The sequence below is a fragment of the Capra hircus genome, chromosome 9, assembly GCF_001704415.2.
Source record: "Capra hircus breed San Clemente chromosome 9, ASM170441v1, whole genome shotgun sequence".
NCBI lineage: Eukaryota > Metazoa > Chordata > Mammalia > Artiodactyla > Bovidae > Capra > Capra hircus.
In genome coordinates, this window is record NC_030816.1 from 90092355 (window position 1) to 90115954 (window position 23600).

At 52.7% G+C, this 23600-nt stretch overlaps 1 protein-coding gene across 2 annotated transcripts in view; it reads left to right on the forward strand.

Moving 5' to 3' along the window:
* The window catches only part of SMOC2 (SPARC related modular calcium binding 2), a 163067-nt gene that overhangs the window by 29473 nt on the left and 109994 nt on the right, over nucleotides 1–23600 (forward strand). For both annotated transcript variants that reach the window (XM_018053484.1, XM_018053485.1), the window contains exon 2: nucleotides 23328–23499. In XM_018053484.1, coding sequence (XP_017908973.1) covers nucleotides 23328–23499 — 172 coding nt within the window. The remainder of the gene's footprint in view (nucleotides 1–23327; nucleotides 23500–23600) is intronic.

Sequence of the window (23600 nt, forward strand, 5' to 3'; positions counted from 1 at the left end):
AGTCGCTCAGTCGTGTCTGACTCTTTGCGAACCCATGAATCGCAGCACACCAGGCCTCCCTGTCCATCACCATCTCCCGGAGTTCACTCAGACTCACGTCCATCGAGTCGGTGATGCCATCCAGCCATCTCATCCTCTGTCATCCCCTTCTCCTCCTGCCCCCAATCCCTCCCAGCATCAGAGTCTTTTCCAGTGAGTCAACTCTTCGCATGAGGTGTCCAAAGTACTGGAGCTTCAGCTTTAGCATCATTCCTTCCAAAGAAATCCCAGGGCTGATCTCCTTTAGGATGGATTGGTTGGATCTTCTTGCAGTCCAAGGGACTCTCAAGAGTCTTCTCCAACACCACAGTTCAAAAGCATCAATTCTTTGGCGCTCAGCCTTCTTCACAGTCCAACTCTCACATCCGTACATGACCACAGGAAAAACCATACCCATGACTAGATGGACCTTAGTTGGCAATGTGACGTCTCTGCTTTTGAATATACTATCTAGGTTGGTCATAACTTTTCTTCCAAGGAGTAAGCTTCTTTTAATTTCATGGCTGCAGTCACCATCTGCAGTGATTTTGGAGCCCCCCAAAATAAAGTCTGACACTGTTTCTACTGTTTCCTCATCTATTTCCCATGAAGTGATGGGACCGGATGCCATGATCTTAGTTTTCTGAATGTTGAGCTTTAAGCCAACTGTTTCACTCTCCTCTTTCACTTCCATCAAGAGGCTTTTAAGTTCCTCTTCACTTTCTGCCATAAGGGTGGTGTCATCGGCATACCTGAGGTTATTGATATTTCTCCCGGCAATCTTGATTCCAGCTTGTGTTTCTTCCAGCCCAGAGTTTCTCATGATGTACTCTGCATAGAAGCTAAATAAGCAGGGTGACAATATACAGCCTTGACGTACTCCTTTTCTTATTTGGAACCAGTCGGTTGTTCCATGTCCAGTTCTAACTGTTGCTTCCTGACCTGCATACAGATTTCTCAAGAGGCAGGTCAGGTGGTCTGGTATTCCCATCTCTTGAATAATTTTCCACAGTTTATTGTGATCCACACAGTCAAAGGCTTTGGCATAGTCAATAAAGCAGAAATAGATGTTTCTCTGGAACTCTCTTGCTTTTTCGATGATCCAGCGGATGTTGGCAATTTGATCTCTGGTTCCTCTGCCTTTTCTAAAACCAGCTTGAACATCAGGGAGTTCACGGTTCACGTTATTGCTGAATTGGAGAATTTTGAGCATTACTTTACTAGCCTCTGGGATGAGTGCAATTGTGCGGTAGTTTGAGCATTCTTTGGCATTGCCTTTCTTTGGAATTGGAGTGAAAACTGACCTTTTCCAGTCCTGTGGCCACTGCTGAGTTTTCCAAATTTGCTGGCATATTGAGTGCAGCACTTTCACAGCATCATCTTTCAGGATTTGAAACAGCTGAACTGGAATGCCATCACCTCCACTAGCTTTGTTCGTAGTGATGCTTTCTAAGGCCCACTTGACTTCACACTCCAAGATGTCAGGCTCTAGATTAGTGATCACATCATCATGATTATCTGGGTCGTGAAGATCTTTTTTGTACAGTTCTTCCGTGTATTCTTGCCAGGTGAGGAAAGTCCCAGTCTCCCGTGATGTTGTTGCCTGGAGATTAGACACTGATGAAACTGTGTGTGTGTGTGTGTGTGTGTGTGTGTGTGTGTGTGGGCACGCCCTGGATGCAGGTACATACGTATGTGCATGTGTATATAAACTTGGGATTGTACTCTACATTCTCATTTTAAATACGTTTATTTAAAATGCTTTCTACACCCTTTATGTGACTTTCAATGGATTGGCACTTTTCTGTTGTGTGCTTCAGAGTAGCTTGTTTATCCAGACCTCCGCTGTTGGAGATTGTGTCTCCTCCGGGCGTGTCTTGCTGCTGATAGAATGCTGCTGTGAGCAGTACTGTGCATTCAGATTTGTGTGCATTTCTGATGTTTTTCTTCACTTGCACTTTGGATGTGGGATTGCTGGGCTTCAGGATTTTAAAGGCCTCTAATACACAGTACAGAACTAGCCAGGCTTTCCGTGTTTATGGAACATTTGGCCTCTCTGGGACTGGCTGCTGGAAGTGCCCAGCAGCCCCTGAAAGTTCAGAATCAGCAAGTTCATTTTCCTTGGTTTTTGATCTGAGGATCTGTGTTCATTATAGACTTTTGTTTGCAATAATACCAATGACTCCAAACCTTTAACCGAAGTTGAACTAAATTAGACTCTGAGTCGCAATTAAGGTTGGTTCCCTTTAAAAGCTGAGGCTCGGCAGTTTCGTTTTCCTGCGGTTCTGCACTTTCAAAGCCTCTTGTGGACGGGGAGCAGATGCGCCCAGACCCTGGAAGAACCATGTTTCTTGTGGACTCTCCAGCTCCAAGATGAAATGGAATCGCTCGGATCGATGGCCAAACCTCAAGCACATGTGTTGCTGGGTCTGAGATCACCGACCACAGCCACCCGCCCCTCCTCCCCTCAGCCTCCAAGTCACTGCTCTTCACCTTTTCAGTCTGTGGAGCCTGGAAACACATCCCTGGGCTCGTCACACGGTCCCATTATCGGACATGTGCTTAGATGCACTCCCAGTCATCGGTCTCGCTCCCCAGAATGTGTGGCCATCGATGTTTCCTAACTCCTTTTTCCTAGTGCTGCATGGACAAACGTGTCTGGAAGCTTTGGGCTTATCACCGAGCCCACTCTCTTCGTTTGTGACACCTCAAGACCCAGAAGGAAAAAGATGAAGGACAAGGGCTGACGAAGGGTGGCTTTGCATATTGTCTGGGAGCCTGGCTCTTTGCAGCTGGGTGGCAGCTGGTGGATGCGTGAGTGTGTGTGCATGTGTGTGTGTGTGTGTGTGTGTGTTGTGTATGTGTCTGTGTGTGTATGTGTGTATACCTGTATATCTGTGTTCCTGCGCATGTGTGTGTACGTCTGTGTGCTTGTATGTGTGTGTGCCTGTGCGTGTGTCTGTGTGTGCGTGTGCCTGTGTGTGTGTATATGAAGGAGGTGGGAGGGGAGGCAGGCACACACGCACACATAGGCACACAGGCGCACACACAGAGGCAGGGGTCCTGGCCTGTGATGTTCTAAAGACCTATCCACAGCACACTCGCTCTTTTGGGATGTCTGCCCCGATAACAGCCAGAATACATCCCAGGGCTCCCAGACAACGCCCCAGTGATGCGTGTTCTGAAGGCACAATCACGCCCAGCCCACCTGGATCTTCTCCCGACCCCGGGCAATGTGTCACCAGCCCAGCCTCTCCCAGTTTCTCCCCCAAGATCACTGAGCACGTGGGGATCTGTGCGGCCTCTGCTGGCCTGTGAAGCCCGTGAAGCAAAGTCTGCCCACCCGTTGATGGACGTTGGGGATCACACCCACGAGCTCCCCCCTCCAGTCCCCAGCCTGAGGTTTTGGGCCAGTGGGGACCCAAAGCCCAGGGACATGAGGAGAGGAGAGCAGCACGGACAGGCTAGGCCCAGCCTCCTAGTTTATCCCCCCAACCGTACACGCCTCCCTGGTGGCTCAGCTGGTAAAGAATCTGCCTGCAATGCACGAGACCCCGGTTTGGTCCCTGGGTTGGGAAGATCCCCTGGAGAAGGGAAAGGCTACCCACTCCAGGATTCCTGCCTGGAGAACTCCATGGACTGTGTAGTCTATGGGGTCACCTAACCTTCTTACTTCTTCCTGTGGGCACCATTTCCCTGCTATCTCTGGTCCAGCCATTTCCAGTAACCCACTAAGAACTAGACAGAACCGATGAGTGAAGGGTTGTGTCCCCAAAGTCACAAAAGCAAGTGAACAGCAGAAACCAAGCATCAGCGCTGCGATTTCTAGCCCGTGGGGCACAGTTCAGAGATTTTACGTCCTGTCGGCTCTGTTCATCTTCTGCCTGGTGGGAAGCCTTCGTGTCCCACTGTCTGTGCCGTGGAGCAAAAGAGAAGAAAAAGACAAGGAAAAGACCTGCATTGCATCTTTTTTTGGCCCCTTCTCCAAAGACGGAGCGAGCCTTGTGGCCACAGTCCACAGTTTGACTGGCACATTGTTAGGCCTGAAAGGGCTGTTTTCTCTCAAATCCGTCTCCCGTGGCTCCTTCCCCTGAGCCGTGTTGGCTGTGCACATCCAAACCCATTGATTCACCATGCATCGGTAACAGCGTTTGGAGGCCGGTCCGTGAAAACCTATCCAATTCCCTGCTGAGTTCACCCACATTCTCCTGCGGTTCTGCAGTGTTTTACAGAAAAAATAGTCCTGGTTCCAAGTCTCTGCCGTCCAAATCCTCATCTTGTAGCTTTTCATCACAGAGTCAGGTCCAGGCTGAGACCTCAGCCTTGAGCGAGCTGCCTTTCCTGGAAGAGGAGCATAAACAGGGCATTAGTGCCCCCGCCCGCGGGCGTGGCTGCGTGCAGGCCCTCGCCCAGGGCGTCCGGCTGTGAGGCCCTGGCTGCACGCTGGACGTATGGCAGCTAGGCCAGCGAGGTGCAGGGCTGGAGAGGGAGTGTCTGTCTTCTTTATTCTTCACCCACTGCACAGGAAGGCCCAGCTGGCTCGAGGGCCGAGGAGATCAGAGCACACTGCTGGCCGGAGCCTGGGACCCTTAGCCTGCACCCCTCCGAGCCCTGAGGGCACCTTCCCCCTGCGGGAGCCCTTGTCCTTGGGCCGAGCTGTGAGCGGCTTCAGGGTGTCAGAGCTGTCCCTGAGCGGCGGTGCCGGCCCGGCCCCTCCTGGGCACACCTGCCCGCCGCCTCCTCGCCCGCTCACTGATTTCCACTGCACGTAGCAGACCTGTTGCCATTTCTGTCTGACTTGTCCTCTTCTGCTGGAGGAGCCTGAAGGTGGCCCCGTCCGCTGAGTCACCTTCTCCTCCAGGGTGGTCTCTGGCCAGGGAGGCCGGTTTCTGCAGCCTGGCTGACCTGTGCTCCCCTCTGGGGCCCTTCACCTCTCTGCTCCGTCCCCTCCCCTTGCTTCTGACTTCTGCGGGGTCCCCTCGAGTGACCTCAGAGCAGACTTAAGTGCTCCATCTTTAGCTTTATCATTTATTCAAACTGATCACCTCTTACCAGGCTGAGGGCAAAAGTTATCTTTAAAATATTCAGAGTACGGAAACCTGTCTGCGAAGTGCGCTACTGGAGAGCGCCTTTCAGCTTTCACTGAGCTCCTCGCGCACCTGGCCCTGTCATGTACATGAAAGGATAAAGTATAGAGGGGGTTTAAGAACCGCCACATGAGCAAAGGATATGCACACGCGGAGCACAGTCTGCATACAGGTGGGGCGCTCTTTTCCCTTTTGAGTGTTCTTTGCGGTAATTTCTATGTCTCTTTTATAAGTAAAGCACGAGCATTTTACAGTCATTTTGATTGAGGGATTTTTAGTGTGATGACGTCAACGGTTAGTTTATCGTTTCATTATTTCGCTCCCTTATTATCGCCCGGCAGCCCCTCTGTACTGGTGGCCGAGGGCTGCCCTGACAACTGCCATAGACCACGTGGCGTAAAGAACAGAATTACCATCTCGCACCCTGGAGGCTGCGAGTGCGAGGTCAAGATGTCTACGGGCTCGGCTCCTTCGGCGCCATGAGGCAGAGCCTGGGCCTGCGGCTCTGACGGCTCCCTGGCTCCCATCGGGCTCCGGCGGCTCCCCGCAGGCTCCGGCGGCTCCCCGGCTTCCATTGGGCTCCCCGTGGATTCCGGCGGCTCCCCGGCTCCCCGCGGGCCCCGGCAGCTCCCCAGCTTCCATCGGGCCCTGGCGGCTCCCCGGCTCCCATCGGGCTCCCCTCGGGCCCCTGCGGCTCCCCGGCTCCCCGCTGGTCCTCAGCCTGTGCCCTGGTCTTGTGTGCTGTTCCCCGCGTGCGTGTCTGTACCCAAGTCTCCTTCTTCATAAGGACACCCAGTCATTTTGGATTAAAGGCTCCCTTTCCTTCTGCATGACGTGATGAACGTAACTAATGACATTATTTCCAAATAAGGTTGCTCTTTAAGGGGAAGGGAGATAGCACCTCTCGTGAGCTCTAGGGAGACACAGTTCAACCTGTGACGTCAGTGGTTGGATCTGAAGCCCGCTCTCATTCTCACTGAGTACCACCTAATCTTAAGTCGGTTACTGTGCACAACCCTTGTTTCCGAAAACAGTCACATTCACGAGTGCCCGGGGTTCAGACTGAATGCATTTGTCAAGGGGAGGGAACACCATTCAACCCACGATAATACTGCAATAATACCCTCAGCCTTCAAACCCCCAGCCTTGCCGAGGCGACAGTCTTAGCTTTCTGGATGTCCTTGTAGGGGGAAGAGACCAGGACGCAGGTTCTCAGCCAAGTTATCCCAGTCCTTCCAGGAAGACTCTGTTACAGAGTAAGATAGATGGGGGCGGGGGCAGGGGCAGGAACCAGGGCCGCACCCTTGGAAGGTCCCATGAACGAAAGTCACCGCTGTGGACCAGCGGAGATGGGCCCCATGGGGAGCTGATGTGCCCCCCTCGAGCCCACCGTGGTTTATGGGGGGCAGTCTGGCGAACTTGATGGGGCCTGAGAAATCACTCAATGCAAGCCCCCATCTTATAAATGCTGAAATCTGCATTGGATCGGGGAGAATGGTCAAGCGGGTAACCAGGCAGCGGCCTAGAGGAGCTTTGGGACTGCAGGTCGGCAAGCACAGATGCCAAGTGGCACGGGGCTGGCCCTGCTCTGTGGGAGAGGCAGCACCTCTCGCTCCACGTCCACACACCTCGGCCTCCCGTGTTGTGGCCACAGCCTCGCTGCATCTGGGACTGGAGCCAAGTGGCAGGGAGCCTGCCGCCTCTGCTCGAGTGTGTTCACGGGCCACTTAGAGCAGGGGGCGTGCCTTCCCATATGAAGATCGACCCTGTGTCATTCTTGGCATTTCACCCCCGACAACAGGAAATATTTCTAGATCATCTTGTATAATTTACAGTGGGTCAGCCCAATTCATTGCAAATATTTCTCCTATCATGTATCTGAGTAATGCAGGGGTTTTGATCTGAGTCCAGTTGAAGCTGGATGAATCTGAATTCCAGAGGCCTGACACAGACAATGCTGAACAGAAAATTTTGTTTTATTAAAATCATAAGTGAATTTGTGTGTGTGAAGTTATGGATGCTTAGATAAAGTGCAAAAGCTAGTTTCCAAAAGGTTTGAAGAGTGAGATGAGAATAAAGGGCAGTAACTAGGAAAAGATGTTTCTGAGACCAGGAATGAAAAGGTTCTGGGAGGTAGAGAAGGTTCTGGAAGGTGGAGGCACCTTTGGTTTAGAGTCTTGTGATGACATTGCCCACAGTGCCTGTCTTTCAAAACGAGGTCAGTTAATCCTAAAATGCTTACGGACGACTTCCACCAGGGCCAGGCAGACCTTCAGGTGAATATCTGAAGATTAAAATTATTATTACTAATAACAATAAAATGCTTAAGGAAGACATAAACCAAAACATTAATCCCATGCTTGTGTAAAAATATCTATACATATGACCTGCAGGAATGTTTTAATCTAGTCTGATAGACACAGATGCAGAAATGCTGTTTGAGTTTCTTAATTGTGATTTCATTTTGTTAGGAAATTGAGACAAGTTTTCACCATTTTAGGGCCACTCACATATTCTCCCTCCGTTCTTTCTTTGATGAACCTAATTTCCTCACTTTAGAAGCCAGTTTTCTAATTTACTGAATCTCTTAATTAATCAGTCTCTTTAAATTTTAATTGATTCTAATATTGAATTTGCTTCTGAAACTACCAGTGAATTTATTTAGACAAAATAATGTTACCTATTTTTTCCCTTGTGCATGAAAAGTTGTATTCGAAGAGAACATTTCTTGTGCAGGCAAAGATAAGGAACCTTCCCTGTCTAAACTGAAAAACTCGATTGTATTTAAAAGGAAAGCTCCAATTTGACATTTGCATGAGAATACTCTTGGCTTAGAATCAATCTTCTTAAAGATGTAAACATGCACACACACACACACACACCCCACCACACACACACACACACACACACACACACACGATGTTTATTTTTAACTCACAAGGCTTCGATTTCCCCCATTAGTTCACCTTTTATTTTAGAGAAATATCTATCAGGAACTATCAGAGATGTCAAGGGAGACCCCACATCCCCACCACCCGCAGTGGCCCTAATGGTCAGGTTCTCCAATGACAGGCTGATCAAAGATGATTAATCCAAACCTGGCAGTTTCCCTCTTCTGATGCTCAAGTCTGTGACACGTCACAGCTGGGGATGAAACCGCGTGGAGGAAATGCAAGCCTGGGAGTCCGTTTTCGCGTTTCCCGATTATGACCACAGTGAGGCATGGTGTCGCCAAGCAGCAGCACTGGCTGTCTGCACGAGCTTCTCTCCTGGTTTCGAGGTGACTGTGGCCGAGGGGTCAATGGCCGTGGGAGGGACCGCGCTTCTAGAGGACAACACTTGCGGCGCAAGCAGCCCTCGGAGGCTCGCCCCCGCTCCCTGCCCCCGCCTGCCAGGAAACCGCGTCCGAAGGCTTCTCCGCAGCAGTGTGGCCACCTGCGCAGCGAGGGAGGGTTTCTTGAGTAGCCTGTTGAGGGCTTGTCAGGATCCAGTGAGATTGCTTAGGAGAAAACTGTCTGTATTTTGGCATGAAATCTTCCTGAGTCCTTTCTAACTTGGTGTGAAGGGACATGCAAGGAAGAATTCACAAATTTAAATGAGGACTAAACAGGTGGGATGTTCATATGTGCTCAGAAGTGACCTCTTTGAAAGACAGCTGGCTTGAACTTTCATCTTTATTGGTACAGATGTGTTAAAAAAATCCAACTCCCATCAATTTATAGTCTTACCTTGTGTAGGATGTCAGCCTTGCACAGTGATGAAGGGAAATATTTGATAAACAGTGCACAAAGAGCTGGGTACGATTGCGGGCATGCACACACACACACACGTGCAAACTTTAAAGTCAGTGCTTGTTTTCCAGAACCAAAGGAAACTCCTATTCAGAAAGTGACAGTGATGTTCTGTACACAAAGGCCAAGGGGTCCCCAGCATGGACCCCATTGTGGCAAGATGGGGTCCTACAATAGTACTGTGATGTAAAATGATGGTAGTTTGGTAAATTAATATAAAAATTCTAAGTATATTAAATCCTGGCTAGTTAAAATTAGCTTTAGATGGACAAGCTGACAATGTGGACGTAATTTCTTTTTTTCCAAACAATGTATAAATCCTAGTTTCCTTTTTCTAGCTAAGTGTCAGCTAAGAAAATCGATTTCAGCTGGCTCTTACAGGCAACACATCTTCTGGTTTTAGACTGTCTTTGTGTTGTTGCTGTTTTCATTGGTTTTTGCCCCGTGGCGTTTTCTGACGCGGACTCCTGGGGGAATTTGATTTTGCGCAGTAGCCACTTTCTGGAATTTTGCATGTCAACAGCCATGGACCCGGTAACTTCAGAATATCAGGAGGACAGAATCATCTCATGCCTTTGGAACAATCCTAAATTAAAGATTTGTCTCTGTTTCCTTTATAAACCTCATTGTTTTCTTGGTTTGACATTATTCCAGACGTACTGGTCGAAATCTTGGCAGCTTTGCTCAATAGTTTTACCAGATGTTGAGAAGAGTAGCTTTTCCTCTTGAGCATTCTGAGTGAATGTATTCTTTACGAAATGGTCAAGCTCAGGGTCTGGATCCAGACAGCTGGACACTGGGGAGCAGGCACTGGTCCTGTCGCTTGTCCTAATTAAGAGATTTAGGTATACAAAATGCTAATTTACTTGGCAAATACCTAAACACAGTGGGTAGCCCTCTTCCTCTATGCTTTCCCCTGAATTGAACACCTAGGCAGCTCCTCTCTGGATATTCCCTGAAGCGCTCTGCTGGGTCAGTGAACACGCTGAGGACGTCTCCTCCGCACATCTGCCCTGTCAAGAAGACGGGAAAACCTCGCAAGTTCGTTGGTAATTAGCAGTGCCTCCGACTTGTTGGGCTCCGAGTTGAGCCGCCTTTCTGGGGCAGGGCCCTCTAGGACATGGAGCAGACACACGCGGACGGACAGGGGCACTTTCTTGACCCTGATGTCCTGTGATAACTCCCCCGGGACGACGGGGCCCAAGCTGGGGCAGCCACCCCAGAACAGGGCCAGCCTGAGAGGCGGGGATTGGGGACACCAAGGCATGGATCTCTGCCTTCCCTGAGGGTCTGAGCCTGCAGGCCTGGAGGAAAGGGGTCGGCTCAGACAGAATGGGGGTGCCAGTGCCAGGATCCCAAAGCCCACTGCTGATGAGGCGGGTCTCTGTGTGGGTGGGCGGGGCCAGTGTGTAGATGAGGGGGGCCTGTGTGTGGATGGGCAGGGCCTGCATGTGGATGGGCGGGGCTTGTGTGTTCTCCAAGCCAGGCTTCAGCAATACGTGAACTGTGAACTTCCAGATGTTCAATCTGGTTTTAGAAAAGGCAGAGGAACCAGAGATCAAATTGCCAACATCCGCTGGATCATTGAAAAAGCAAGAGAGTTCCAGAAAAACATCTATTTCTGCTTTATTGACTATGCCAAAGCCTTTGACTGTGTGGATCACAATAAACTGTGGAAAATTCTGAGAGTGATGGGAATACCAGACCATCTGACCTGCCTCTTGAGAAACCTATATGCAGGTCAGGAAGCAACAGTTAGAACTGGACATGGAACAGCAAACTGGTTCCAAATAGGAAAAGGAGTACGTCAAGGCTGTATATTGTCACCCTGCTTATTTAACTTATATGCAGGGTACATCATGAGAAACGCTGGGCTGGAAGAAACACAAGCTGGAATCAAGATTTCCAGGAGAAATATCAATAACCTCAGATATGCAGATGACACCACCCTTATGGCAGAAAGTGAAGAGGAACTTAAAAGCCTCTTGATGAAAGTGAAAGAGGAGAGTGAAAAAGTTGGCTTAAAGCTCAACATTCAGAAAACTAAGATCATGGCATCTGGTCCCATCACTTCATGGGAAATAGATGGGGAAACAGTGGAAACTGTCAGACTTTATTTTGGGGGGTTCCAAAATCACTGCAGATGGTGATTGCAGCCATGAAATTAAAAGACGCTTACTCCTTGGAAGAAAAGTTATGACCAACCTAGACAGCATATTCAAAAGCAGAGACATTACTTTGTCAACAAAGGTCCATCTAATCAAGGCTATGGTTTTTCCAGTGGTCATGTATGGAGGTGAGAGTTGGACTATAAAGAGAGCTGAGCACCGAAGAATTGATGCTTTTGAAGTGTGGTGTTGGAGAAGACTCTTGAGAGTCTCTTGGACTGCGAGGAGATCCAAACAGTCCATTCTGAAGGAGATCAGCCCTGGGTGTTCTTTGGAATGACTGATGCTAAAGCTGAAACTCCAATACTTGGGCCACCTCATGCGAAGAGTTGACTCACTGGAAAAGACTCTGATGCTGGGAGGGATTGGGGGCAGGAGAAGAAGGGGATGACAGAGGAAGAGATGGCTGGATGGCATCACCGACTCGATGGACATGAGTCTGAGTGAACTCTGGAAGTTGGTGATGGACAGGGAGGCCTGGAGTGCTGCGATTCACGGGGTCACAAAGAGTCAGACATGACTGAGCGACTGAACTGAACTGAACTGAACTATGTGTGAGCGGGCCGTGTGTGTGGATGGGCGGGGCCTGTGTGTGGATAGGCGGGGCCGGCCTTTGGATGGGCGGGGCCGTGTGTGGGCGGGGCCTGTGTGTGGATGGGCGGGGCTGGCGTGTATCCTGCAGACCCCCTCACGCAGGGGTTTCTGTTCTTCCGAACAATCCAAGTCAGGTCGCTGCCGAGACGGGACAGCGGTGCTGGCCCACCCCTGTTACCTGGCCCGTTGCATTCTGCAGTCCCTCCCCCGATGGGAGGCCAAGGTGCAGCCTCGGCCGTAATGGCCTCGGGGGAGGCAGCCAGGACAGCGCGCCTCTCTTTCGTCCTTTGCTCTGTTCAGCGTCCGCTGGCGGCCTCATCCTGCAGGCCCAGCCGCACGGCCAGGGACCCTCCCAGCGCTCTGAGCTCTCCTCTGAAGCCCCCATGTGTCATCCTGTCTCCTGGTGACGTTTAATCCTCTGTAAAGCATGTGATGCTCTGAGCACCTTGTGGAAAGCAGAGCAGGCATCTGCCACGGGGTGAGGTGTCTGCTGGGGACACTGTTTGGAAAAGGCCACAAGGTCGCCTGGGACAGACCGTGGTCTCTGCCCCCTGCCTCCCCCTGCGTCCCTGCCCAGGCTCTCAGCAGACCCGCTCGCTGGACGATGGGGCCCCTCTCGCTCCCCCTCCCCTTCCACCCTCGCCTCTCCCCGCCTTCACCCCTTCCCTGGTTTGGGTTTGTTGGGCAATGACGTGTGCCCCAAGGGTAGGGGAGCTCAGCCCACTGCCCACGCCCCACGCCAGCTGGCCTGTCCCCTCGCTTCCACGTTGACCCCCTGCTCTTTACCTCCATCTCAGGGCCTCTCCCCTCCCTCAGCAGGACCTCTCTCCCCCCAAGTTTCTCTCCCTCCTGTCATTAAAGTGTTTCTCCTTCCTCTGTGATTACAGGTGTGAGTTTCAGGATAACCTTTTCAAAAGATGATTCATTTCTCAGCCTTTCATATTTGTTTCGTTAGTAATGCAGCCTGGAATGGATATTGATGTCTCTTTTTGCAACTGGTCATTTAGAAATTGGGGTTTAGGGAGCTGGTTCAGGAGATTAATTACCCTTCATTGTTGCTTCCAGAGCAGCGTCTAAGCCGCCGGTGATGACAGAAGCGTGTCCTCTCGCTGCCCAGGGCCCGGCTCCAAGCCTGGGGGGCTGAGAGCTCAGTGCCGCCAAGCAGCTGCGTTTTCTCTTCCATTTCACTTGAACTCAGTGCAAGTAGCTGTGTGTGGCTGGTGGTTTCATGAGCTACCTGACCCCCCCCAGTCCTGGGGTGAAGCACCTTGTGTCTGGGTGATGAGGGCGCAGAGCTGTCTCCCCGCCTTGGCCCCTGGGAGGAGGTGAGGCAGCCCAGCGTGGGCGTCGGTGATGGACCGCAGGCGCGCCAGCGGCCGTCCCCGCCCGTCGCGGAGATAGTGCTCCTGCTCGAGGACGATGATAACGCTGAGAAGCGAGGTGCCAGCGCCAGGAGATGAAGAGGGTCCATTTCGGAGAATTCTCCTCCAAGGCTCCAGGCCTTGGCTATCTCCTAATGTAAACATGGACTCTTAAAAATGTGAAGAATCTGCTTAACGTGTAAACCGAGGTGATGGGGGCATGGGCCGCTTTCCATTTGTGTGGATGCTGACATGAGGTATCTGTGAGTCACCTGCAGGCCTGGGGGAAACCTGGGGAAGATGAGAGAGCATAAGAGGGGGGCTCTTGTGCCCCCGGCCCCTCTTCTGCGCATCTTTCCAAGGCTGCTTGTCGAGACCAGGCCCTGTGTGTGGGTGAAGAGTGAAGCCTTTGGGTGGGTGCCCCGGGGCAGGAAGGTGCAGCTGTGGCCCCCAGGCAGGTTTCCAGCCCGCAGGATTGTAGTGAAGAGCAGACCCCCAGGCCCAAAGTCTTGGGTTGGCTCTCGCCGCATCTTGGCTGAGCAGGTGGCCTCTCCTGGGAGCCTCGGTCTCTCCATCGGTGACCCCTGAACTCCGCCTGCCCGGCCTCCAGGCCCTGACAGCATCCTATCCTGGGGGGCAGCCTCTGCCCTGGCCCCCAGGTCATGTGGACAAAGGCACTTGGCTCCTTTCCACAGAGAAAGGGCTTCAGACTTCCTTCTGTGGGTTCTTTCTCCTGTGGTGGTGGTTGTGTAGGTGTGCAGAGGTGAGCCTGGAAGCGGGGGGAGGGTTTCTTCTCGGCTCCTCCTTCCCCCAGGAAGCCTCCCTGCCTGGCCCAGCGTGGAGCGCGCGTGTGCCCCAGTGGTGAGGAGCTCGGGTCTGGACACGCGGGCTCTCAGGGGTCACTCCCTTCCCTTCACGCAGCAAATCCTTGTGAGGGAGCTGCTTTGCGCTTGGACCTGTATGGATCCGGCAGGACCTAGACCTGTGACCACTGGCTTCTCCCCTAGCCTGCAGCGAAACACCCTTGCTTTCAACACATCTCCCAGACACCCGCTTTGCCCCAGGAAGGGCCAGACCGGGCTCCCAGGAGGAGGGACGAGGTGGGGGTGCGATGAGGGTGCAGATGACGTTTCGGGCGCTGGGAAGGTCTTGCCGGGTTGGGATGCCGACTTGAACCGGGTTCTGTCTGGTCTCCCCTGGGAGTCCCAGGCCCCTGAGCGGGTGTGATGTGCTCATTCTCACCCGAAGAAGTCGGGACTGTGTGAGCGTGTCTGAGACCTGGGACGAGCCCGCTTGCCCGCCCGGGGACCAGTCTCCCCGCCGCTTCTCCGGCAAACGACCCTGTGTACCGCGCCGCTCTCACCGGCTGCCCCTCTGCTCCCTCCTTCGCCCCACCCGCCCCGCCTTCCGTGCGGACCGTCCTGCCGTGTGGCGCACGGCCTCCTGAGGTTTGGCTCGGGAGCGAGCTCTCCGGTGTCTCTGCTCTGGGATGTGTTTTCCCTGCTGTGCAGGTCTCTTTAATAGCCTTACCATGTACTTTAGCGTAATTTGCTCTAAATGCTTTAAAATGAGCAGGAACCTTAAAAAAGAAGCCTTGGCTGAAGGCCTCTGGAAATGTCACTTCGTCAGCAAGTGTGCTGGTCTCCTGGGGGCCAGAGGGTAGACGGAGGTGCCGTCTGCCGTCTGCTTGGCGGCCCCGGAGCGAGTGAGGCTGTCGGGGCGTTTGTGAGCTCCCCGTCACGACAGAGTGCAGGGCACGGCACCTCTGTGGCCACCTTCTCCATCTCTGCCTGGCCTCTGGCCTTGTGCCGGCCAGGCGGTCTGTCAGCCCCTCTCAGAGGGGCTGGTGCACAGAGTGCAGTCTGGGCCCCTGGGCCTTTGTCCCCATGCCCTGTCTGCGTGCACAGATGTACCCAGATGGTCCCTGGGGTGGACACTGGGGATTCCCCAGGGTTGACCAGCGGCCCAGTGGATGGGGAAGTGACAGACACAGAACTGACCCTGGTGTGCAGGGCAGAGGGTTTGGAAAATGGAGTCAGACTTGAGTGTAATACTTATTTTGTAGGCTAATTTACCCTTTTGCTCTTAGACACAGGCAGGGTGTGTGTATGACCTTTCGTGTGCTTTAATCTGGAGGCATCTTGAGCACATGGGAAGGAGGCGTCCCACACCGGGGAGGTGAGGAGAGATGGGTGTGTCAGGCCGTCGAGCAAGTGTGTCAGCTGCAACACACTCGTGGCAAGCACGCCTGGGTTCAGGCGTCTTCCTAACGCCTAAGTGTCTACGCGTCCCGTGTCCCTACGTCTGGCTGCTCGGACACCGTCTGACCCTGCCGCAGGCCCTGGTCACTCCCCAGTGAGTCCTGCTGGTCGTGTTACTGCAGCTTCCCAGACGGTGAGCATTTATTGAGCACCAGCTGCAGACCAGACGCGGTGCTGGGCTCGGGCCTCAGGACGAACGCATTTGTCTCTACCCGAGAGGCCCCAGGCGCTCGTAAGCAGTTGGTTGAGCGTCCACTGTAACGTTCTCCCACTTCCCAAATTCCCAGCTCTGTTTCACAGAGCTGCATCCAGAGAAGCCAGGTAGCTGTGAGGCACCCGTGTGGTCTACGCCTTGGTTCTTATCGGGATGCTGCTGAGACTTGGCACTTCACTGTAACTGAGCTCATGAAGAGAGTGCTGGCCTGCGGCCTGGTGAGACCCCTGTACTCATCTCCACGTTACCGCATGCGGTGACACCCTGGGGACACAGGCCTGGCTTGTAGAGGTTTTAAGGCCTTTGTGCAAACAAATCATCTCTGAACCTCGAGAGCGGGGTTGAATGTTGAGTCAGGAGCCTTCAAGTGAGAATCAGAGATCATCCTTGCGCTCACGTGACACCATCTACCTGCATTTTATTTTGAGACTCTCAAACTCTGCTTAATAAAATGCAGGTAGATGTTTGAGAGTAACGCCAGGACTTCCCTGGTGGCTCAGAGGTTAAAGCGTCTGCCTGCAATGCAGGAGACCTGGGTTCAATCCCTGGGTTGGGAAGACCTCCTGGAGAAGGACATGGCAACCCACTCTAGCATTCTTGCCTGGAGAGAGGAGCCTGGTGGGCTACAGTCCACGGGGTCGCAAAGAGTCGGGCATGACTGAGTGACTTCACTTTCTTTCTTTCTGAGAGTAAGTTCCTAGTGACTCTCAAATAAACACAAATCTGGAACAATCAAAACCCAAGAGTTTCTTATCTCCAAGAAGTACTAACAAGAAGCAAAGATATCTGTTTTCATCATTGAAATAAATATTAATGTGGAGGCAGGGAAGGAAAGTAGATAGAAAAGAGGCTTTGAGGAAAGAGAAGATATTTGCAGAGCAGGGCGTGGAGCGGAACTTCCGCCCGCCCCAGCTGTGGGGTCAGGAACCCGTGCTCACTGTGTGGAGGGTGCCTGGAGCTCAGAGGATCAGAGAGGGGCTGGGCCCGGGGACTGGAAGCCCGCAAGGGCTCTATAAAAACTCGAACAGTCTGTGTCCACTCAGACAGAGCGGGACCGCAGTGCTGGGAGTGAAGCAGACGGCGGCACCGGCCTGCCCACCTCCTATCTCCGCTTCAGTGGGCCAGCCCCTGCCACGCCTGCTCATTCCAGAGCGCCTGGAGCTCCCGTTTCTCAGCCAGGCTCCAGGGACCGCAGCGCTGGTGTGCTCAGCTCCCTGGGTCTGTGTTAGTGTGCACTCGCGGTGGCCGGCGCTCCTGTGTTTGTCTCCGGGCAGGGTTCCTGCAGCTCCTCTGCTGGGTCCCCTCTCCAGGAACGAGCGCCCTCTCCCCATGGACCCTGAGTGTGAAGCCCACCTGCCCTCGCTGCCTGCATCTTCCTACAAAACTTGCCCCCTCCTTTCGACACCTAAGTTACTTCCCTTTCGACTTCATGCTCCTAATTTTCTTTTTGAAAATGACTGTAAACAGGAGGATCTCTCAGTGTTCATCCAGTAGATTTGAAGCTTTAATGATGGGAACGTGGCCCAGAGCAAAGATGCCTGGGGTTGAGCATCTGCCCGGGAGGGCTTCCTGCAGGTCGCATCTTCGTGTTTTTCCAAGCACGTCCTCATCCACATCCTTCATCTTCTTTTCACAGTAACGGTGATGGAATAAGCCTTGGTGTTACCATCATCTTCATTTCACAGTGAAGAAGCCAGGATTGTTTGGCTAAGAGGACGACTGTCCCGGGTCACACAGCCAGCTGCCTGTCTCCAAAGTCAATACCCTTCCTTTGCCCACTCTGCCCTACAGTGCCGACCCCCCACCCCCCACCCACATTGGCGTTTATCAGCACAAATGTTGACCACTTTCTCTCTCTTTGTTGGGTTTACAACATAAATCTAGTCATAAAAACTGAAGAGAAAAAAAGAAGTCATCACAATCGTTTGCCCTTGGTTTTTAAATTCCTGCAGCTGCCCCATGAATACAATGAAAAGCCATCAAGAGACCCCAAGTGATGCTGGTGACCCCTGTTCTCAGTACTGTTTCACTCAGCGTTTCAGACATATTCAGACAGATCCCGCTCTGCAAGACCCACAGGCTGTTGTTTTCACCCATGCTGCCGGCTTGTTTCTCAAATCAGAAAAGGGGGGATCTAGTAAAAGCCCATCGCACTGGCTCTGTGCTGGCCAGTGCGTCCTGGAGATCCACCAGCCTCGGCCGGCAGGGCCGTGCACACGTGGAGACACAGACACCCTCCTCACCCTGCGGCTTACTTTGTCCTTCTCAGGCGCAGCGTGAGTCTCGCTGTTTCAGCTATTCGCACGGCTACCGCAAAGGTCAGCAGAGCAAGTGCTATTACTCCCACTTTGCAGATAAGCACGTGACCCCCTGCTGCCGTGCTGGTGGTTCTGATGGTGTGCTGAAGGTCCTGAGTAGCGTCTGGCCGTCGCAGAATCCACTTTTCATGGGTTCACGGCATCCTTGCTAATTGCCAGTTAATGACCAAGGCCTGGAGGGCTGTCGTAGTGTGGGGGTCATTTTGTCAGACTGTCCGCTGGGTCATCTGTGTGCAGCGAGGAGAGTGCAGACTTGGGAGTGTTGTGGTCGCAGGAAAGGGGGCCCCCATCCCTCCCGGCCTGTTGGTCTGCAGGCCAGTCTCAGCACGACCCCCGGCAGACCGCCTAACATCACGGTTCTTGGTTTGCTCCCCTGGACTCCACACCACTGTCTTCCTTTCCTGTCTTCTCAGAGGCTCTCTTGGGTGAGTCTTCAGATCCCCACACAGGAGTCAGAAGACCATCCCATGGCTCTCAGACGCTTGCGCTCTCCTCGCGAGGCCTGCCGGGCCTGTGTCGGCCCGCACGACAGGACGGTGCTCGCTGGCCAAGCTGGCTGTTTGCTCCCCTCTGGACCTTAGTCTCCGCGAGGATGAGCCCTCCTCTGAACCCTCACAGAGTCCAGGAAAATGCCTGACAGAGGACAGTCCCCCAGCAGTCACTGAGCAGGTCCAATTCAAGATGGACCTGACTCTTTCGTACCTTAGAAATGCGAGGCTTTCTCCCTGAAGAGTGGGAAACAGAGGCAAAGACTATTAAAATACTGAAGCAGAGTGTTTTTTACCAGCTGAGCCCCCAGGGAAGGGAAGGGCTTCCCTGGGGGCTCAGAGGTTAAAGCGTCTGCCTGCAATGCGGGAGACCTGGGTTCGATCCCTGGGTCGGGAAGATCCCCTGGAGAAGGAAATGGCACCCCACTCCAGTATTCTTGCCTGGAGAATCCCATGGACAGAGGAGCCTGGTGGGCTGCAGTCCACGGGGTCGCAAAGAGTCGGACACGACTGAGTGACTTCACTCCGAGTGTTTTTAAGCACGCATGGATTGGTGCATGTCCGTTCCAGCAAGTGGATGAGGAATGAGTGAGTGAGAGAGAGAGAGAATGAGTGAGGGGTGGCTGTCTCTGGGCAGAGAACACCCTGCAGCAGCTGTGTTTCCCTGGAGCGCCTCAGCTGCCGGCTCAGGGCTGGAAAGCGCTTGTCCAGCTCTGAGTCGCGGGTTTGGCTCTCTATTCCGCTAGAAAGTAGGGAGCATGTTCCTGAGATCTGACAGCTCAGGGTCTAAAGTGAAGCTGCTCTTTGGAGCAGGGTGTGTGTTTCCAGTCCTCCCCACCTCCTTCCTTGGTGGTTCAAGGTCACTTCCTCTCTCGAGCCCCCCAGACCCACCTGCTCCCCAGCCGCACCACGGGTTCTGACCCGTCTCCCCTCCCGGGTGTGTGGGCCTCGTCCTGGCATCGAGCAAGCACACTTACTTGGAAGCTATGTTCGCTTTCCGGTGGCTCATTATTTAGAAAGTTCTTGCTTTGGGGAATCTTCCAGCTGCATGATTATGTAATTCAGAGATGTTTTTCTTAATTTAACCCATGCCATGTGTTATCTCGTAAAAATGGCGTCTTCCATCAACGTATCAACATTGCAGGGGAAAACTTTGTCGGTATCAAGCGTTTAATCTGTTTCTTTAATGACTGCACTTGTCCCCACTTTTCCTCTGGTTTAAACCCATGCGTTTATTAAGCAGAATACGGACCAGGGCTTTAATCCATGTGCACTTGACCTGCTTTTGCTAGTGCTGCAGCCACGTGACCTGCAGGCAGATTTGCATGTGCAGCCCCTTAGCGCCTCTCCCCCCTCCACGTGCCGACTTCCCTGCATCCTGAACGGAAGCGAGGCGGGCCTGGGACCCTGAGGTTCTTGCTGTCATAGTGGTGCTCAAAGTGAAGCAGAGTCCCTTTAAGCTGGGCAGAGGGCCTCTGAGCGGAACTAGTGTGAAGACCCTCAACCACGTTCGTTAGTGAACACTAAATTCTTTAGAAGAGGAATATTGGTATAGTTTATTTTCCTCCCTCGGCTTTGTTTGGTAAAGAATCCAGCTCCTTGAAAAGCTCACTTTCCTCTGTGTACTCACTCCCCTGGAATTTAATTGCTGGTAAAAGTGGGGAGGGGGAGAAATGGGGAGAAAGTATGAGTTCTCTCATTTCTGAGAAAGAACGGGTCCATTGTTCCACACCATTAAATTACCAAGAATTACGGTTAAATCCCAAACGCCTGAATGCTCGACTTTTTCAAAACTGAGAAGAGAGAGGCTGTCGCCCTCCATTTAGAGAGAATGGTAATTATGGTGTCTTCCCTAAGTCATCTGCATTTCCTCGTCTTAGGGTTTCAGGAAATACAAATAGAGCACCTCTTATACGTAAAAATTAGCAGGATTTAGGTTATTGCCTGTCTGCATCTGGAATTGAAGGGCGTGCCTTCTGGGCGGGCTCCCGTGGGGGCCGGGCCTGGGAGGCCCCGGGATGTTTCAGTCAGCTTTGCTCCTCTGTGGCCCCTCTCCCTGTCTCTCTTGCTCTTGCACAAAACTGCTCTGGTCCCAGCCAACTGTGAGTCACAGGAACAAGCCTGTGAAAACTAGATGCTTGTGAGGAGCGGAATGAGGCAGCTTTGAAAGACAAGCAGGGTTTCATGCGGACGGGATCCCTCGTGTGGAGATCCTGTCTCCTGGGAGCTGCTGCCGCCAGGGATGGAACGTTAGCTCACACGAATCAGTCTCAGGGAGAGCGAACAGAAAAAGAGGTTGAAATTCCGCAGTGACAGAATTCAGTCAGCCTGCTTCTGTGCTTTTTTTGGTTCAGTAGCTCAGTCGTGTCCGACTGTCTTTGACCCCATGGACTGCAGTGCACCAGGTCCCCCATCCCTCACCATCTCTCACAGTTTGCCCAAGTTCACGTCCATTGGGTTGGTGATGCCATCCAGCCATCTCATCCTCTGTTGCCCCTTTCTCCTCCTGCCCTCAATCTTTCCCAGCATCAGGGTCTTTCCCAATGAGTAGGCTCTTCGCATCAGTTTCAGCTTCAGCATCAGTCCTTCCAATGAGTATTCAAGACTGATTTCCTTTAGGATGGACTGTTTGGATCTCCTTGCAGTCCAAGGGACTCTCAAGAGTCTTCTCCAACATCATAGTTTGAGAGCATCAACTCTTTAGCACTGAGCCTTCTCACATCCATCCATGACCACTGGGAAACCAGAGCTTTGACTAGACGGACCTTGGTCATTAAGGCGATGTCTCTGCTTTTTAATATGCTGTCTATTGGTCACAGCTTTCTTCCGAGGAGCAAGCGTCTTTTGATTTCATGGCTGCAGTCACTGTTCACAGTGATTTTGGAGCCAAGAAAATAAAGTCTGTGGTGGTTCCATTGTATCCCCACCTATTTGCCATGAAGTGAGGGGACCGGATACCATGATCTTCATTTTTTGAATCTTGAGTTTTAAGGCAACTTTTTCACTTTCCTCTTTCACTTTCATCGAGAGTTCCTCTTCACTTTCTGCCATAAGGGTGGTGTCATCTGCATATCTGAGGTTATTCATATTTCTCCCGGCAATCTTGATTCCAGCTTGTGCTTCATCCAGCCCAACGTTTCTCATGATGGACTCTGCATAGAAGTTAAATAAGCAGGGTGACAATATACAGCCTTGACGTACTCCTTTTCCTATTTGGAACCAGTCTGTTGGTCCATGTTCAGTTCTAACTGTTGCTTCCTGACCTGCATACAGGTTTCTCAAGAGGCAGGTCAGGTGATCTGCTATTCCCATCTCTTTAAGAATTTTCCACAGTTTGTTTTGATCCACACAGAAAGTTTCTATACTTACTCTATTTAAGAAAAATAAATTTTTTTTTTTTTTGCATAATCTTGGAAAGACAATGATCTCTTTTCACTTGCCCCTTGGTTAAAATAAGCACAGATCATTTCAGCGAGTGAACTTATTCACAGGAAAAATTAGAGCGTGGAAAGTCTGTCCCCTGCATCCTGGAGCCCCGCTGGTTGCAGACGTGACGCTCCGTGCTGAGCACGGCCTGGTGGTTGGAGCCTTCGCCCAGAAACCTAGGAAATGGCCCTTAATCAGCTCCCAGAGGTTCAGGTAGAGACGTGGTCGCCCACAGGCTCCTGGCCACAGTGCCTTTGCTGCCCGTCTTCCCCAGGACCCCACCTGCACCCCAGGAGGGATGTGGCTCCCTGGGCAGCTGACCCCCAAACCCAGGGCCCTTCCCTCCCCATGGCTTCACCTCAGCTTCGGCGTTGGTTGGTCTTCACATGTCGCCAAGCAGGACGCTCGGAGATGAAAGGGGCGAGTGTGGGTGTCCATCTTCTCGAGGAACGAGGCGCCCTGAGTGTGAGACTTTTCTTTCTGTTTCTTCCTGACGAGAGAACAGGCCGCCGAGGCCCCTGGGCTCCCTCTGCAGTCTGCTGCCTGTCTTCCTCTGGCTCCTGCGTGAACAGGGCAGGGCCGCTGTGAGCAGAGCTAAGTATCACGGGGCAAACACGCTGGATAAGCTGTCCAAGTGGCCACAGCACACGCCGTGCAGTGTGGAGTAGTGACCACACCTCAGGGCCGCCCTTCTTTCCGTCAATGACTCAGTGGTGTTCCGTTAATCAGAGCGAAGGCCTGTGTGGGGCAGGCCGTGCTCCAGTGGCACGTCCTCCAATGCAGAGCAGCGCTGGGGTCACCTTGGGGTTGGTCGTTGTGTCTGGGGTGAGCAGGACTAGACAGGACTGGGGTGGGGCATGTGGGGGTTGGGAAGCTGAGGGGGGCAGGGGACACCACCCACTGGTGGGGGCAGAGGTGGGGGCTGGCAGCCAGATCTGAGCCCCGCTGGGAGACCCCTGAGCTCTGAAGCTGTGTGTCCAGGTCATCAGAGGAGCCGAGGCAAGGATAGGGATCCAGGAGGGGCCCCCACGGCAGGGGCTGTGTGCCTGAAGCACCTCTGCAGCCCTGGGTCCTCCGGAGGGCCCCTCGGACCTCTTGGAAAGAACTCCCTCTGGAACCAGAGCACTTACTCAGAAACTGACCTTCCACACGAAGGGGTACCTGGGGTATGGATGAGATTGTGCGGTGCTGTCCAGCAGGGAGGGCCTGGCCCCCAGTTCCAGAAAGATGGGGCTCCGGACACACGTGACTTCCAAGCTGATGGCAAAACATAGTGAATAGAGGGGTCAACCGGGCACCGAATTCAGACTCAAAGAAAAGCAGTGCTATTGAGACTCTCAGAGGTAAGCAGAGCATGTGTGTCCCAGGGCAGACCTGGAAGGTGCCCAGGCCAGTGGTGGAGCATTTAGAGGTTCAGGCACCTGATGCTGAGCAGAGCAGCGAGTGACCCCGGAGGACTGAGACCCCAGAGGTCAGAGGCTTCCAGGCTTCCCACCGTGTTTCTGAGACACTCCCTCAACGCTAAGTGGCTTAGACAGCCTCCTGCATCCCCCAGAACACTCCTTAAGATGTCTGGATTCTTTTTTCTTTTCTCCTCCAAGTTTTTGAGAGTTGACCAAGACAAGGACAAAGACTGCAGCTTGGACTGTGGGGGCTCTGCCCAGAAGCCACTGTGCGCCTCCGACGGGAGGACCTTCCTATCTCGCTGCGAGTTTCAACGCGCCAAGTGCAAAGACCCCCAGCTAGAAATTGCTCATCGAGGCAGCTGCAAAGGTAAGGTTCCTCCCATCACTGTTTGAGAGCCAAGCCCTGAAAGTACGGTAAATGTGCTTGTAAATGTGAGATAAACGTGCTTTATCGTCACCTGGTCAGGT